Genomic DNA, 15,458 nt, shown 5'->3' with positions numbered 1-15,458 from the left:
TAATAGAGAGAGATAGATAAATATAAATATTAAATATTTAAAGCACACATTGTGATGTATGCAGCAGCAACTGGATGCTCTCCCCTCTTTTTTTCAATTGTTTGTCTATGATTCGATTAAATTCCTCCACTTCACTGAAATAGTACATAAAGAACATAATCACTGATTAACAAAAATGCTGTTAAAAAGTGGTACACAGTACAGTACAGTACAGTACAGTACATGACACAATCTAACACATGGTATTTTAACAGTCAATTATTATGATGGCCTACTGTTATGTCTGACTATAAAAATGTCACATGTCTCAATCAACATTAAAACCACATCTAAATGAAGAGACATATTCATAACATGTATTGTGTGGTAACGTCAAAAAGGCTGACTGTGATCATGTGACAGTTAAAACATATTTATATTATTTTAACTAAAAAAAAAAAAAAACGAGTAACTAACTAACAAGTTTTTACAACCAGCGTAATACAGTTTTCTTGTACTGTCACTAAGTCAACACAAGCTTTTATGCAACAGTTTAATTAAACGAATGTGCTAACAAGTTATTTACAGCATTATTCTATAAAAAGCACGTTGAATGACCTCTGTGTATGAAATGTGCTACACAAATAAACGTGCCTTGCCATATTACGTATGATGGATATGCAAGACTATTTAGCAAATCACAATCACTATGTTAATCGGCTATGTTAACTTTCCAATGAAATGCATCACGATTGTATTTAATGTTCAAATAAAAATTGATTCAAACGTGATACTCACACTCTGCTTGTCATCCATCTTTGTTGGTCCTCTAGTTCGCTAGGTGGCGTTGTCACTAAAAACCTAGGGTCCTATAACTGCGGTCCTATGACTGCGGTCCCGAAACTGCAGTCTCCGCTTGTGCAGGCAGATGCTACTCATGGCTCTGGCTGAGGCTTCCTTCACTTCTCCCCAACGTGACGTCATCGCAGAATTGCGTAAAAAAACCGTTAATACCAAAAACGTAAAAAAAGTGGTCTTTAAGACCATTTTTGAGACATTTTAAAAATTATACACATATCTTGAGTGATTTATGTACCCATGAATCGACAGTGGTGGTTAACCTGCAAGACGCACTTTAGGCAGTATCAACACTAAGAACTTCCATGTAAAAATAACTTGGGGAAAATATAGTCGTGCAATTACATAATATGTAATATTAATATTTATTTTTATGTCCGTATGCAGTAAGTGATTAACTTACTAATAAAAGCGTGGTATTAATATCTATGTAAGATTTAACGTTAGCTGGATAAAGCAAACTCTGGACGCAATAGCCTCCGGAAGCTAATGCTAATAACTAACGTTGCATATTTAGATAAGATAGATTAAAACATATGGATGGTTACACACAAGCTATTCATTTTTATACACATTCCACAGAGTTTATGACATTAAATGATCTTTCGTACCTTACAAACAATAGCAGAGCATCGCTCTCCTCGTTCTACAGGCAGACTTCCGTGGTGGGCGTGGCCAAATGGTGACAGTAGTGGCCAATAGAAACGGGTCTTTCATTCAACTAGGTTGATCACGCCCACTGAGACGCTTGTAACTTGCATCCAAAACTTTTTGACTCAAAAGCAAAGATTTTTGATCCGCAAACAAAAACAGCTTAGCAGAGAGCAAAATGTGGGGACACGCGATACAACTACTCAAAGAAAAATTCATATTGCAAAAAATTTGGTTAACAATTACTGTATTTTGTAACTAAAATAATTTTAAGATAACATTTTTTAAATGCGAATTAAATTTTTTGCATGAACAAATAATTAAAGTTATTCATTTGTATATATGTCTGGATTTTTTTCCAACTATTGGTTCAAATTGCAAAACCAACAAAAATGACCAACATTAAACTTTTACTTAAAAAAAGTAAAATGGTCTAAAATCAACAACCAACAGTTTAGTAGGTTAGTGGTTTTTGTATTTTCTGAGGTAGTTTATGCATTTTAGGCTGTTATTTGGTTATAAATAAACGTTTAACATGTTTCAGAGCTGTAAAGGAGAATGACACTTCAAATTAAAAACAAAAGTGAAAGTGAAAGTGATTTTTTTTCAGTGCGCAGCAGTGCGGGTGAGTAGCAGCTGATGTTTTCTATTCCATCTAAATTCAGTAGATTTGTGTGAGAAAAAAAAATATTATAAAAATGATTTGTCATATAATGTTAAATATATGTTTTTGTAGTAACATTTAAATATAGTTAAATCAGATGAATATGTGTGTGCGTGTATGTTATTTTTCACATGTGCTATTGTGCTTTGCGCAGTATAGCCTACTGTAGTACAGTGGCATTTAGTGCCCATTTATTTAATAGAATATGGCGTACGTGGTGAACTCTTCTCGATATCTATTGTTATTATTGCAGTGTCATGATGGGATAATAATCAACTTGGATATTCCTGTAATCCAAACAGTGTTTTCATATGAATGTTATTATCCCATATCATGTTGTATAGTTTGCTACACTTATACATAGTGAACACAATAATATAGCCTAAGCCTACTATAGTTTTTATGTGATTTTACTCACTGCTTACCTATGTAATCTTTCTAAAATAGGCACATGTGCCTATGCTACAGTACTTTACAGCATTTATATACCTGAATAACGCTAAACTAATAAATTATCAATTTGAAGAGGTAAAGAATTTTTTTTTTACTGTATATGGTCTTATTCAATCGCAATTTATGCGTTTTACATAATATTGACTTAAACTTAACACTTTACACACAGTGGCAGCTGGTGACTTCTTTTTCCGAGTGCGCACAATGCAAAGTTTGTCGCAACATGTATGTAGCTCGTCATGTGTGTGGTTCGTAGTTTCAAAATGTGTGTTCTGCGCATCAAGTAAACCTATGTGCATCATGTGTCTTGTCAAAATAAGTCCCTGCTGCAGACGCGTCTAAAGGGTTTATGATAAAAGAGTATTTGATAAAATACGGTTTTGACGCGTTTGCAGCAGGCACTTATTTTGACAAAACACGTGATGCAATTGGTTCACATGACGCAACAAACACATATGTTGAAAACACGAGCAACACACATGACACTCCGAACACATATTTTGAATCTGCTCCCCTCGGAAGAGCAGTCATGAGCCACCACTGTTTACACAAAAAATGACAAATGTAAACAGACTGACCAACAGCTTTTGTGGTGACTTAGGACACACGAAGCGCCAGGTCAGTAGCTGCACAGAGATCAGAAAAAAAACCCTGGGTCGTGAGCTCCCTCGTGCAGGGCTCTCAGAGCTTCAGCCTGATAAACAATTTTTAAGAAAAGAAACACAACAAATTAAATGTAGTTTGATATTACTTTATGTCTTTATGCAAAAATAAAAACTGATATGAAGCAATTAGATGACCCCTTTTATCAAACTCTATTAAATACAATAATATAGTATATTAATGAAAGGTCTATAGATTATACATGTGACTGGTGTTATCATGGTTATTCTATTAGATAGAGCAGAAGCAGGAAAAGTGCCTCTCTTTCTATTTCTCTCTTGCCGATTAAAAAAAAAGCTAAATCCACTCATTATTTCAGATTCAAAAGTCTACTTGCTGTCCCAGTCACAGGGGACTTTACATTACAGCTTTGCGTTTTGTAAATCTTGAGTCAGCTTGAGCTTTACTCGTTTAGTGCAATAGGCTTAACATTAGCATTCAGCGCGTGGTCGTGACTTTCAAAATAAGAACCAGTTGTTATCGCCATAGAAACCGTCGGCACGCTGAAACTGCACGTGAGCTTTAGCGCGGTAGCCCTCACGGCCAATCTCCGATCGACTTGGGTTTTACACACAATATTAATCAGACTTGGGACCCAAAGTAATTTAACTATGACTGACCCGGACCCGACTGAACATTTCAAATACAAACCCGGAACCATACGGGCCGCGGGTGCCCCGTGAAGTCCTCTAATGGTAAAACTCTGCTCAAGTTCAGAAACATGAAGGATACAATATGACACGAGCTTGTTCGTGTCGCATACCAATTCATTGAGAAACAGAGAGCACGTGAACGCACACCGAACTCATCATGTCGCACACAAAATGTCATTATTTAAGAGTGTCATCATCACGGAAAAGAAAAAAAGACCAAATTTGATGCCAGATATACTTGGGCACTTGTTAATATACATGGGCAGCGCGCCCAAGTAAAGGCGCCAAGAGTGTGCAGGCATCATTGTGAACTCGACGCAGTGCCATCTATTGGAATACTGAGATAAACTAATTTCAGGACAATAGTAACAAGGCATTACAAAAAATATATGAATCGATTTTTGGAAATCTATGAATCGATTCTGAATCGGCAAAGCTTGAATCGCGATTCAGATGTGAATCGATTTTTTTTGCACACCCCTAATGGCCGCTATCTCAGGGCCGAACACGGGCTCAGCAACCCGTGGAGGGAGCGGATCCGAGTCGGCGTGCTGAATACACAGACACCAGACACAACAATCACGGCCAACCCGAGGACCCATGACATGCCACATCCAGAACGAGAACACGGATAAAAAGGCATCTTTAAAAAGATGCACTCTCCGTGACACGAGAGAATGGCTGTCTTTAAAAAGACACAAATTCAACCCATGCTGCTCTTTAAGTGGAAATCACTCTTTGCGCTATGAGCTGATGAAGCACAGAGGGGAGAGGCAACGCACACACTTAACTCAAGTTCAAACTGAGAAATCAAAGAGCTGGAAAAATCGTGAGCATCCGCTGCAGTGCTGTCTGTCCAACCAATGTCAGATAAGCAGTGAAATTCCAAGCAGGAGAGGGCTTTTCTTGAGCAGTTTATCTGCCGGCTTTTGAAGCAAATAAAGCATTTTTGGTATTGTGCACCTGCGGCTTATATGCACACCTGGTGGGGCGCCGCCGGCATTATGCAAATACCTGCATGCCAAATTCATTGGCGTTTTGTTAGTTTCTCAAATTAGATAGGTCTCCGCAAAGCGGTTCCCAATAAGTCGGTGAAAGGGATCCCCAGTTATGTGTTATCATGTCAACTGGGAGAAATGGGGTTTTAGGTTCTGAAACATCACATTATGTGCCAGAAAATGCTTAATGTCATGTGAGCCCCCTATGTTGGCACACAGTTGAAAGGAACAGGAATTCGCTCGTGTAATTCGTTGGTGTCAATTCTCTTTGGTTTGCATGGCTTTATTCCTCTCCCTGCACTGCCACCCATAGGTTTGGCATAGTTATTATGGCGCTCGATGGCGTATTTATGCGGGTTGATGTAAATGACAAGTTTTTTAAATCGATGTTGTGTGCACGATGTTATTATGAAAACAGAGGCAGGGAAATATTTGTTTCTCTAAATACCCGGCTATGTGTAAATGTGGCCTAAGGGTTACCTGGTAATATACCAGTGGCAGAGCCAGAGGGCTAATTGGGGTGGCAATTGCCATCCCAGATGAAGTCCTTGCCACCCCTGTTGCCACCCCACTTAAAACATTACACTGTTTGATTTTTACGAACATTTCTCAAATCTCCCAGTGGACGTGAATGCGCTGCTACACTTTTCATTAGGCTTGTTCGACTTCATGCGGCGCCGCAAGAACCGACAGCTGGTGACGTCAAATTCCCACGAGAGCGACTTAAAAGCAAACTCCTCCGTATGATTTCGAGAATCCCTCTCGCGGTACTTTGACGTAATCCGGCTGTCGATTCTTGAGGCGCCGCTTGAAGTCGAACAAGCCTATTGGTTAAGCTGACATGCAGCTCCTTCGTGCTCCAAAACATAACGCGGCAGCACACACAGGATCAATGAAGAGCGTTTTGCTGGTATGTACGGCTTTTATTGGTATTAAATTAAACATAGTACGGTTTTAACGGGAAGTAAGGGAGACGTTGCAATGTAGTGCTTAGCATTAATACTTCAATGAGCATTACTAGTCTTGTGAAACTGACAAATACTGGCACGCCTGCGTGAAGATACTTAAAACAATAAAAAACATGTCGTTAGCAAATGTTCAGCAACAATCACAGACATTAGGTAGGCTTATCCTTATTGGCACGTGTAATGCAGCATATTGAACTGAATAAAACCACTGTGGAGATAGTACAGGGATATATAACAGCGCGCTTTTCGGTGCCTCACGCTTTTTTCACGTCAGTTTGGGTGACTTGGGTCTGAGAGGGTCTCATCAGGTAAGTAGCAAATATGAAAAAAACTAAATAAAATTTTAACAAAAATCAATAGATCATATTAGCCATAGATGTAAGTCATACATATCATTTTATATTACAATAGGTACCCTGCAGTTGTAAAATACTTAAGAGATTAAATTATTTATAATTTTCCATATTCTTACCCCCTTATTACCCCAAACTTAACACATTGTTACCTTATACCTGCAAGTATGTAGTGTATTACAAATAGGTATGCTGTAAATTCAGTTAAATTACGCAGTTCATTGCGGGTTGTAATATAATAAAGTGTTGCCCAACACTTAACAAGATAGAGCGCTTCTTATCTGCGTCCGCAATCTCATTTGCGTCGAAGAAATGCTCCAAGCGCTCCGTATATTCCAGCCAGTCACCATTTTCCTCCACAAACTCTCCGACTGTTCCGAACGTCGCCATTTTCCAGCAATATACTATCACAGATGCAGCCCGCTTCAATTCGGCAGTTGAAACAATACAGTGAGGGTTTTACTTTGCATCCTCGTCGCCAAATATGTAATAAACTCAAACTGAGCAGCGTAAACAACACACAACTTTTTTTTTTTTTTTTTTTTTTTATTCAAACAATTACATGAGATTTACAATCACCTTCAGGAGAACATTGTCAAATAAAAGAAGATACAGAGAAGTCAAAATAAAAGGAAAAGGAGAAAATAAAAAATAAAAAAACATAAAAGGGGTATGTACAATCAAGGAAAAATTATAATTAACAATAAATATATAAAAGCAATGAAGGAAAGCTATCAAGTTTAGTTGGAGTCAATAGAAATATATTTTTTATATATATCCAAAAACTTAACACATTTTCTATTTTTAGTCAAACAAAAAGATTTGAGCAGTGAGTCAACTTCAATCAGGAAATGTGAAAAAGTAGGAATTGAGCCCATAAATTTTTGCTTAAGAATAAAAAATTTGCCAAACAAAATAAAAAAGTTAAATAAATACTCTATAGATTTGTTGGCAGAGTCAGAGTAATAGCAGATAGTATCTTTCAAGCTAAAAGATTGTGCAAGGACAGGTGTTTTGTTTAGATGGGAGTACAAGTCTAGCCAAAATTTCTGAACAAACTTACAATAATAGAATAAATGTAATAATGTTTCCTCTCCAGTGCCACAAAATGTGCAGGTACTAGGAATATCAACATATTTGGAAACAATTGAGTTAACAGGATATATTTTATGCAGTATTTTAAAGTGGACTTCTTTGGTTTTATTAGGAAGAAAATATTTATGAGGCAACAACCACGCTCTTCTCCAATCAATATTATTAATTAAAGCAATCCAATGGAATTTACCCCGAGGAACAATACAGTCTTTTTTCTGAAATATCTGGCGAACATGTTTATTGTTACATTTCTTGTCATAAATGCCAATGCCACCCAGCAACAAAGCCGACTCCTTTATATCTTTTTGGGTGTATAATAAGTGGCTCTTAACCAGATGCATTAGGCCTGAGGGAATGGCTTTAACAACAGTGTTATATTCTTTGAAAGGAATAGGGAAGTCATGGACAGTCATGAAGCGTTCATACGACAAGATATTGCCAAAATCGTCAAATAAAGAAAGAATATAAATTAAACCTCTATTAAACCAATTAGTGAAAAACAGAGATTTGTTCCTAACAGTTATATCCATATTATTCCACAGGAGAGTTTTATGTGGAGAGAAGTTGTGAACATAACACAACTTCCAGGCAAGGAGAGCCTGTTGATGAAAATTAGCCAATTTAACCGGGAGTTTATTATGCATATAATTACATTTTAAGATAAAGGGGAGGCCTCCAATTTTATTGAATATATAATTAGGAATAAAGAACCATAAGGAATTTGGATTTATTAAACATCTTCTTAGCCAGTTAATTTTAAAGGTGTAAATAGTGTTATGAAAGTTTATAGCTTCCAGACCCCCATCACTTCTACAACTAGCTATCACTGCTTTTTTAAGTTTATGACACCTATTTTTCCATATAAAGTCAAAGAAAAGTTTATTAACACCTTTAATAGTACAATCCTTGACATATAAAGAAAGGGATGGATAGACGAAGCGAGAAAGACCTTCCGCTTTAGAGAGGAGAACCCTGCCATAAAGAGAAAGGTCTCTTTGTAGCCAAAGATTAAAAATATTTTGAGTTTTCTTTAATCTATGAGAAAAATTAAGTTGTTGTCTGGCTATTAAATTTTTTGATACATAAATACCTAAATACTTTATTGTTTCTTTAACTGGAATTCCATCAATGAATGCGTCATCACATTTATGTAGTGACATTATCTCACATTTGGACAAATTTAGTTTTAATCCAGAAGCACACGAGAATTGTTGAATTATCTGAATGGCTATAGAGAGCTGACTTCTATCTTTTAAAAAAAGAGTGGTGTCATCAGCTAGTTGAGACATTTTAATTTCCCTGTCAAAGATCGAAATACCTTTTAAATTCTGATTGTGCATAATACTTAAAGACAATAATTCAGTCACCAAAATAAATAAAAAAGGGGAAATCGGGCAGCCCTGTCTGACACCACGTTTTATAGAAAATCTTTGTGAGGTAAACATATTAACTATGACAGAGCTAGTAATTCCTTTATAAAACATTTCAATGATATTAACAAACGAAGACCCAAAACCAAACAATTTAAGAGATTGCAGAAGAAATTCATGCTCAATGGTGTCAAAGGCCTTATAAAAGTCTAGGAAAAGTATAATAGCATCAGATTTCACAAAGTCAGCATAATCCAGTAAATCTAAAACAAGTCTTAAGTTGTTACTAATGTGTCTGCCTTTTACAAAGCCCGATTGTGTTTCTGAAATAATATGATTAAGCTTAACTTTCAATCTATTTGCATATACCAAGGCCAATACCTTATAATCAACTGTAAGAAGTGTGATTGGTCTCCAGTTATCAATTAAGAGCGAGTCTTTCTCAGGTTTTGGGATAAGAGAAATAATGCCCTGTTTCATGGATGAAGTCATTTCTCTCTGAACAATGCATTCACTATACATGAGAAGCAAAGGGGAGTGTATTAAATCCCAGAAATGAATGTAAAATTCAACTGAAAATCCATCAACCCCAGGGGATTTATTCTTTTTCATAGATAACAGAGCCAATTTAATTTCCTCTGTTGTCAAGGTGGCCTCACAAGTATCTTTAAAATCATCATCAATGATAGGAATATGACTCTTAATTGTTTCCAAAAAATTCTCACAATTATCCATATTAAATTCAGAAGTATAAAGGTCATTATAAAAGGCAGTAACAAAATTAGAAATTAACTTTGGATCCGTGCACCTGACACCATTAATGTTAAGAGCCGTCAATGAATTTTTCCTGCAATTCCTCTTTTCTAATGCAAAAAAAATAACTGGAATTGGTCTCTCCTTCCTCAAGCCATTTTGCTCTAGATCTAATAAAAAAACCTTTAGCCAAGTCTAAATAAGCTTGATTAATTTGAAGATTTAACTCTCTTAAAAGCAATTCTTCTTCCGGACTTAATTTTTTTGCAATAAAAAATTTATTTTATTTAATAGTTTACATATATTTTTATTTTTAGAGGCTTTTAAATCTTTACTTCGTTTAATAGCAATCTGTCTAGCCTTATATTTAAAGAATTCCCATTTCAAACAACACACAACTTTACTTGTACTTCTGCAATGCACTGACGTCACACACAGTACAGGCTTTTTCTCTTAAAGGGGAAATGTTCACATTAACTCACAGGAACTCTTAAAGGAACACTACATTAAATCACTTTATAACAGAATTAATATAATATACACGTTTAAATTTTTGAATAGAATTAGTAAAATAAATCAACTTTGATATTCTAATTATATGACAAGCATGTGTATATGTTATTTTGAGCTAAAACCATACACACATACTCTGGGGACATCAAAGGTTTTTTTTACATCTTAAAAAAGTCTTGTGAAATGTCCCCTTTAATATGAATTCACAGAGCTTGCGTTTCCAGTCTGCAGCAGTCTCATGCGCATAAATACAAAAGGACAGCAGAACAAAAATGTAGCACAAGACCTTTATCAGCTTGTATTTAGCTGTGTTTAACTGGGGATGGGGCTAAACTCTGCCCGATAATGGCTCTTAAGGAGCAAGCCTGGACACCCCTGCCCTGCTGTAAGGCTAACATACTTAAAGCATCAAAACTATAAACTCATGGGGACTTTAAAGTTAAGTGGCATCTAGTGATCATTTAAGATTTATGATAAATACGATTACAGTGCTACTTATAACTGCATTGTCATGCTGACCAACGTATAGCTGCCAATATATCTATAGTGCTTTCAGTTTCATTAAAATTGTATGTTTCGATGATTCAGATTGTTTGTCAAGACAATGATATATAACGAAAGTGTAATATAAAGTGGGATTTGTGGGATGTTTGTCTATAGGAAACACTTTTTCATGAAATACATTATGTAAATTGTATATTTAGAAACAGATTTCAGAAGAGCACGGTTAATGCTTAAATGTGTGTGGTCATTTTCAGAACTAAACCTAAAAAGGCAACCTAAAACAAGCGAATACCAGAGAACAGAGGACCGGTCAATTATGGACGATGAAACCCAGAAGCTATTAGAGGACAACGACAGTTTTTTACAAAATGCTGGTAAATGACTAATAACTAGACCTTTATTCAGCCTGTCACCATGTTGATTCCAAAACAATATTTTTGTATATAAGAATAATTCACCAAAAAGCATGTATTACAACTCACAACCTTTGCCTAATTCATCCCATTGCACAATTCTCACAATACTTATTCCATCTTTATTTCACATTTATTTAAATTTATTTCTAATATGTTACACGCCCTTACCCATACACTGTATCCCATAACGTCTTAAAGAGCACCTATTTTCCCATTAACATTTTTACACATATTTTGACGTGTAAGTGTATGTTAGTGTAAGGTTTAGAAGTGGAGTTCATATTTCATATTTGAAAGTTGTAATTCTTAGAATTTAATATGATGCATATTTAAGTTAATTTATTAAAGTATATTTACAATGTTTAGTTAGTTAATTATTTACATATTTAATACAGTTAGGATATTCTGCTGAATCTGCCTTTCTGATTACTTCACTGAGTTATCTCAGTCTAAGTTTTAGCTTCTGATTGGTTATCAAGTGTTGTTGTTGTGATGGTGTTCAGTAAAAAGGTACCGCTTGAGAAAGTCTTCGGTCTCCATTCTGCTGTTTATTATTATAAAAAGTGATCTACCACCACATACCGAACCCTCACGTTACATTAGTAAATGTTAATGATATGCAAAGGTACAAAAATCCCAAAGCAAACAATGGCACAAGTTATCGTCTCCAACTTAAAGCTCTTTTCTTGGACTACAACAAACACACGGATTGTAGGAAACAGTTTACTTCCTTGACCTGTTGACGTGGACACGGTGGTCATTAATATAATTCTGCCCACTTCTGACTCACAGCCTTAAAGTAGCCTACGTTTTTATATTTAAAGATTACTGGTGACTATTTAAACCATGGGCCCTATCTTGCACCAAGCGCAATTGACTTTGTCAGTGACGTATGTATCATTCGTATTTTGCACCAGCGCACAGCGGGTTTTTCCCTCCACAGACGCACGTCGGCAAACTAGGGAATGAACTTGCGCTCCCTGGGCGGTTCAGCACAAAAAAGGAGGCGTGTTGCGGCGCAAACCATCCCCGATGCTATTTTGCAGTTTCAAAAAACAATTGCGCCACTGACCAAACAAAAAATAGTCTAAAGTCAGTGCCGCGTTGCGCGTGGTTCATTATGCTATTTTAAGGGCACATGATTGAACATAATGTATAGCGTGCACAACACGCACACACTTTGCTTATCTAATCTACACAGATGCAACAGTTATTTTTGCAAATCATAAATTGTTACAATAAAAAATATTAACACATGAGATAAGGGAAATCATTGTGGTGAGCATTGTGGTGATAGTTTTTAATTATTGTGTGGCTGCGTTAAAAAATTCTCATGCAAATAACCATTAAAATATTTTCATTAGTTTGTTGTGTGGCTGTATTACGTTTATTTTATGTAAATAATAATTAAAATGTTTTCATAAGAAACCTTAATGTATATGAACTTGATTTGTACGTTTACTTTGGGGTTGGACCTTGCTTGCGTTTCTTGGGTCCGATTTCAAAGCCCCCAAACCCTTTCAGCGGTGAGGGTGGACGCAGCGATGTCCTCTGCTGGCGTCAGGGACTGAGGCAGATCCACCTCCCGTTACACGGCGTGCCCGATTTATGCTGGCAAGCTTGGGATTCCCCCATCTCCTGACATCATTGTAGCGCTTGGCGCAACATCCTGGGGGTGCCAGCTGATGAGACACTATTTCCTCCCACGCCTGTTTGACCGACGCTGATTTGGGCGGGTTTCTCCCATCCCCATACAAAACAACTTCTCTGTCTTTGTATGCTCTTACAAGAACGTCGGTCTCCTCGGCTGTGAACCGCTCCTGGCGTGCGCCTGGTAAATCCGTCATAATAATAGCAACCCGCCATGGAACTTGCACTCTTGCGTTTAAAGGGAATGTTGGATAGCGTTCTGATTGGTTTATTTGAGGTTACGCCCAAACCACACCTATGAATAATGAACCTACTTCAGACCAACCCCTTATTGATTTGCGCCTGGCGCAAGTTATTTCTCCCGCCGGGAAAATAGCAACAGCGCCCAAGATCCGCCCACAAACTCACTTGCGCTTCGCGCTTCGCACTTGCATTTCAGATCGTTAAAATAGGGCCCCATGACTCAACATGAGGTTTGTGGAGTGCAGAGTAGCACTTGCTACTTGTGGTTTTTTTGCAATCACAAATGCAGACATGGTTTAATGTTTTAGTATCTTTAGCTTACCAATCTGTTACATTCTGCTCAAGCCTCGCTGATGAAGTTGATCGGTCTGCTTGGTAATCTGCATTTTCTGGATCAGATTCGGTTCGTATTGATAAGGTGGTAAAGATGATATTAACTCCTGTCGGTATTGCATTGGGAGCTGATCTTCCAAACACAGTAAGGAGCGTTACATTTTTGGCTGACGTCAAAAATATATTCGACCAATCACAACGTACTAGTTAGCTGGCCAATCGGAGGACACTGTGCTTTTCAGAACAATGATTTTTGTACAAAATCAACACGTTTTAGGAAGGCAGGGCAAAGAGGAGCATCAATAATGTACGGTATGTTGAAAATAATGTGTTTGTAAAACCACAAACACATTATATTATACCAAATACACAAAATAATGTTGTTTTTAGCAATGTAATAGGTGCTCTTAAAGGGACATAATAGAAGCTGTGAGTGATAGAAGTCCAGAGCGTGTTTTGAACAAGAATTCTGGTTATTTATCAATTAAACCAGGACAGGTCACATCTGATTCTATAACCTTTAACATAGGGGCTCCTTAGGGTTGTGTTTTCAGCTCTCTCCTCTACTCTCTCTACTCATATAACTGCATGCCCTCTCACAGTAGAATCAACATGGTGACAGTCTCCTAAAATTCTAATTAATTAAAAAAAAAAGATGAAATTGGATGACTTGCTTAATTGATGTGATGACCTACCAAAGCTTTTAGACGTTATTTTGAGAATTTCTCTGTATTTCTTTCTACTGAAGGAAATAAATATTACATCCTTATACCTGGGAAGACATTAGGGTGTCATGAAACCATCAGAAATGTCCTTCAACGCACACTGAGTCTAAAGGAGGTGGAGTCTGTGGAGGAGTGTAATGTTATGGTGGTTTTATGCAATGTTGTTTCAAGGACAGGAACTGACATTGATGCTGCACTGAATGAACTTAATAAACTTTCAGGTAAGCGTGAAGTTATATCCTATATATTTTAAATAAGGACTAATGTGCAGCCAGTCAGTCAGTTGTTATTATAGAATAAATGCCATTAGGAACACCGACGTGAAGCGGAGGGGTCTTGGATCACTATGAAGGAATTGATTTAGTTACAGTATCTGGGATTATTACACTCCACTCTGGAATGCTTGATTCTGATTGGCCAGTGAACATTTAGAGGTCTGAATTAAGCATTCCAGAGCGCAGTGCCATAACAGGATTTAAACAGAACTTGTAACTACAGTAATTTCTCTGTAGTTAAATCTCATCTCAGGTTACAACATTCACTCAAATTGACTATTAATGATTGAATCTCTTAAATGTTGTATATAATTCATATTAATTTAACCCTTAAATTTGAACAGAATCGAAACCAGCCGTTTTTATGGTGCTGCATCACACATTTGACCCAGAAAAAATTGTACCAGACAGCAGCAGTTGTGTAAACAGAGAAAATACACTTACAGTGGATCTTCTGTTTCATGAGGATGAAGGACTCCTGGATTGCATGAAGAATAATAAAGCACTGGACAGGATTAAAAAACACCTACAAGTACAGGTATCTATTCAGATATCCCAAATACTTCTGAAATTGAGTAATGTTATAAAGTTTGCTTTTGAAATGCACTACACATGATACCTGTCAAATGCCTACAGTCATATAAAATATATATTTTTTATGTAAAATAAGTTTTTTGTGTATATAACTGTATAATAAATGTGAAAAAAAATCTAATAAAAGTATGTATGTTAAAACAAACAAACAAAAAACTTGTCTAACCAAAACTTTTTTTATTAATCTATAGGAGCACGGCTGCCTTATGTCTTTATTCCTCAACATGTACCGGATGTGCTTGTTCTGTTGCCGTTGGGTAGTAAACATGTGCCGGAGATGCTTCTGCTGTCGCGGTTCGTGCTGTTGCTGTTCGGTATGTAAAATGATAATCATCTCAGTTAAATCATCCATAGCATTTAAGTTCCATTTTAATTAATAACAAAATTGTATTTGTGTTCTTCACATAGGAACCAGAAGACAACCAGCCGAATGCTGATTGTTAATTTGAATACCAGTGAATTAGATTTTTTTTTCTAAATTAACATCTTTACATATCAGTGAGTAAGATTTAATTAAAACTGTGATTTAAAAAAGTAAGTAGTAAATAGTGTTATTGTAACATGTGGCCAGGGTTGGGGAAGCTTCTTTGAAACTGTAGTTAACTAAGCTACAAGCTACTTATCAATAAAAGTAGTTACTACAGCCAAGCTACGCATCAGAAAAAGTATCTACACTACAAGTTACTATAAAAAGTAGCTAGCTACTTTTAAACTAGATTTTTTTACAGCGACGTTATATCAAAAAAT

At 36.4% G+C, this 15,458-nt stretch overlaps 2 protein-coding genes across 4 annotated transcripts in view; one reads left to right on the top strand and one right to left on the bottom strand.

Annotated features, from left to right (window-relative positions):
- Positions 1-15,458, bottom strand: part of znhit1 (zinc finger, HIT-type containing 1) — a 299,763-nt gene that overhangs the window by 252,686 nt on the left and 31,619 nt on the right. The window lies entirely within an intron of this gene.
- LOC135748709 (uncharacterized) lies at positions 923-15,173 on the top strand. 2 transcript variants are annotated; one of them, XM_073814631.1, is made up of 6 exons: positions 923-2,113; positions 10,730-10,849; positions 13,866-14,063; positions 14,462-14,655; positions 14,903-15,025; positions 15,120-15,173. In XM_073814631.1, exons 1-6 carry the CDS (start codon positions 2,047-2,049, stop codon positions 15,153-15,155), a joined length of 738 nt encoding a protein of 245 aa, XP_073670732.1. In that variant the 5' UTR covers positions 923-2,046; the 3' UTR covers positions 15,156-15,173. The 2 variants fall into 2 exon arrangements, with proteins under 2 accessions (XP_073670732.1, XP_073670733.1); XM_073814632.1 differs by lacking the exon at positions 923-2,113 and adding an exon at positions 9,981-10,356.

This window comes from Paramisgurnus dabryanus, chromosome 5 (assembly GCF_030506205.2).
Source record: "Paramisgurnus dabryanus chromosome 5, PD_genome_1.1, whole genome shotgun sequence".
NCBI lineage: Eukaryota > Metazoa > Chordata > Actinopteri > Cypriniformes > Cobitidae > Paramisgurnus > Paramisgurnus dabryanus.
The sequence above is the reverse complement of the archived record's forward strand: the minus strand, read 5'-3'. Positions and strand labels throughout refer to the sequence as shown.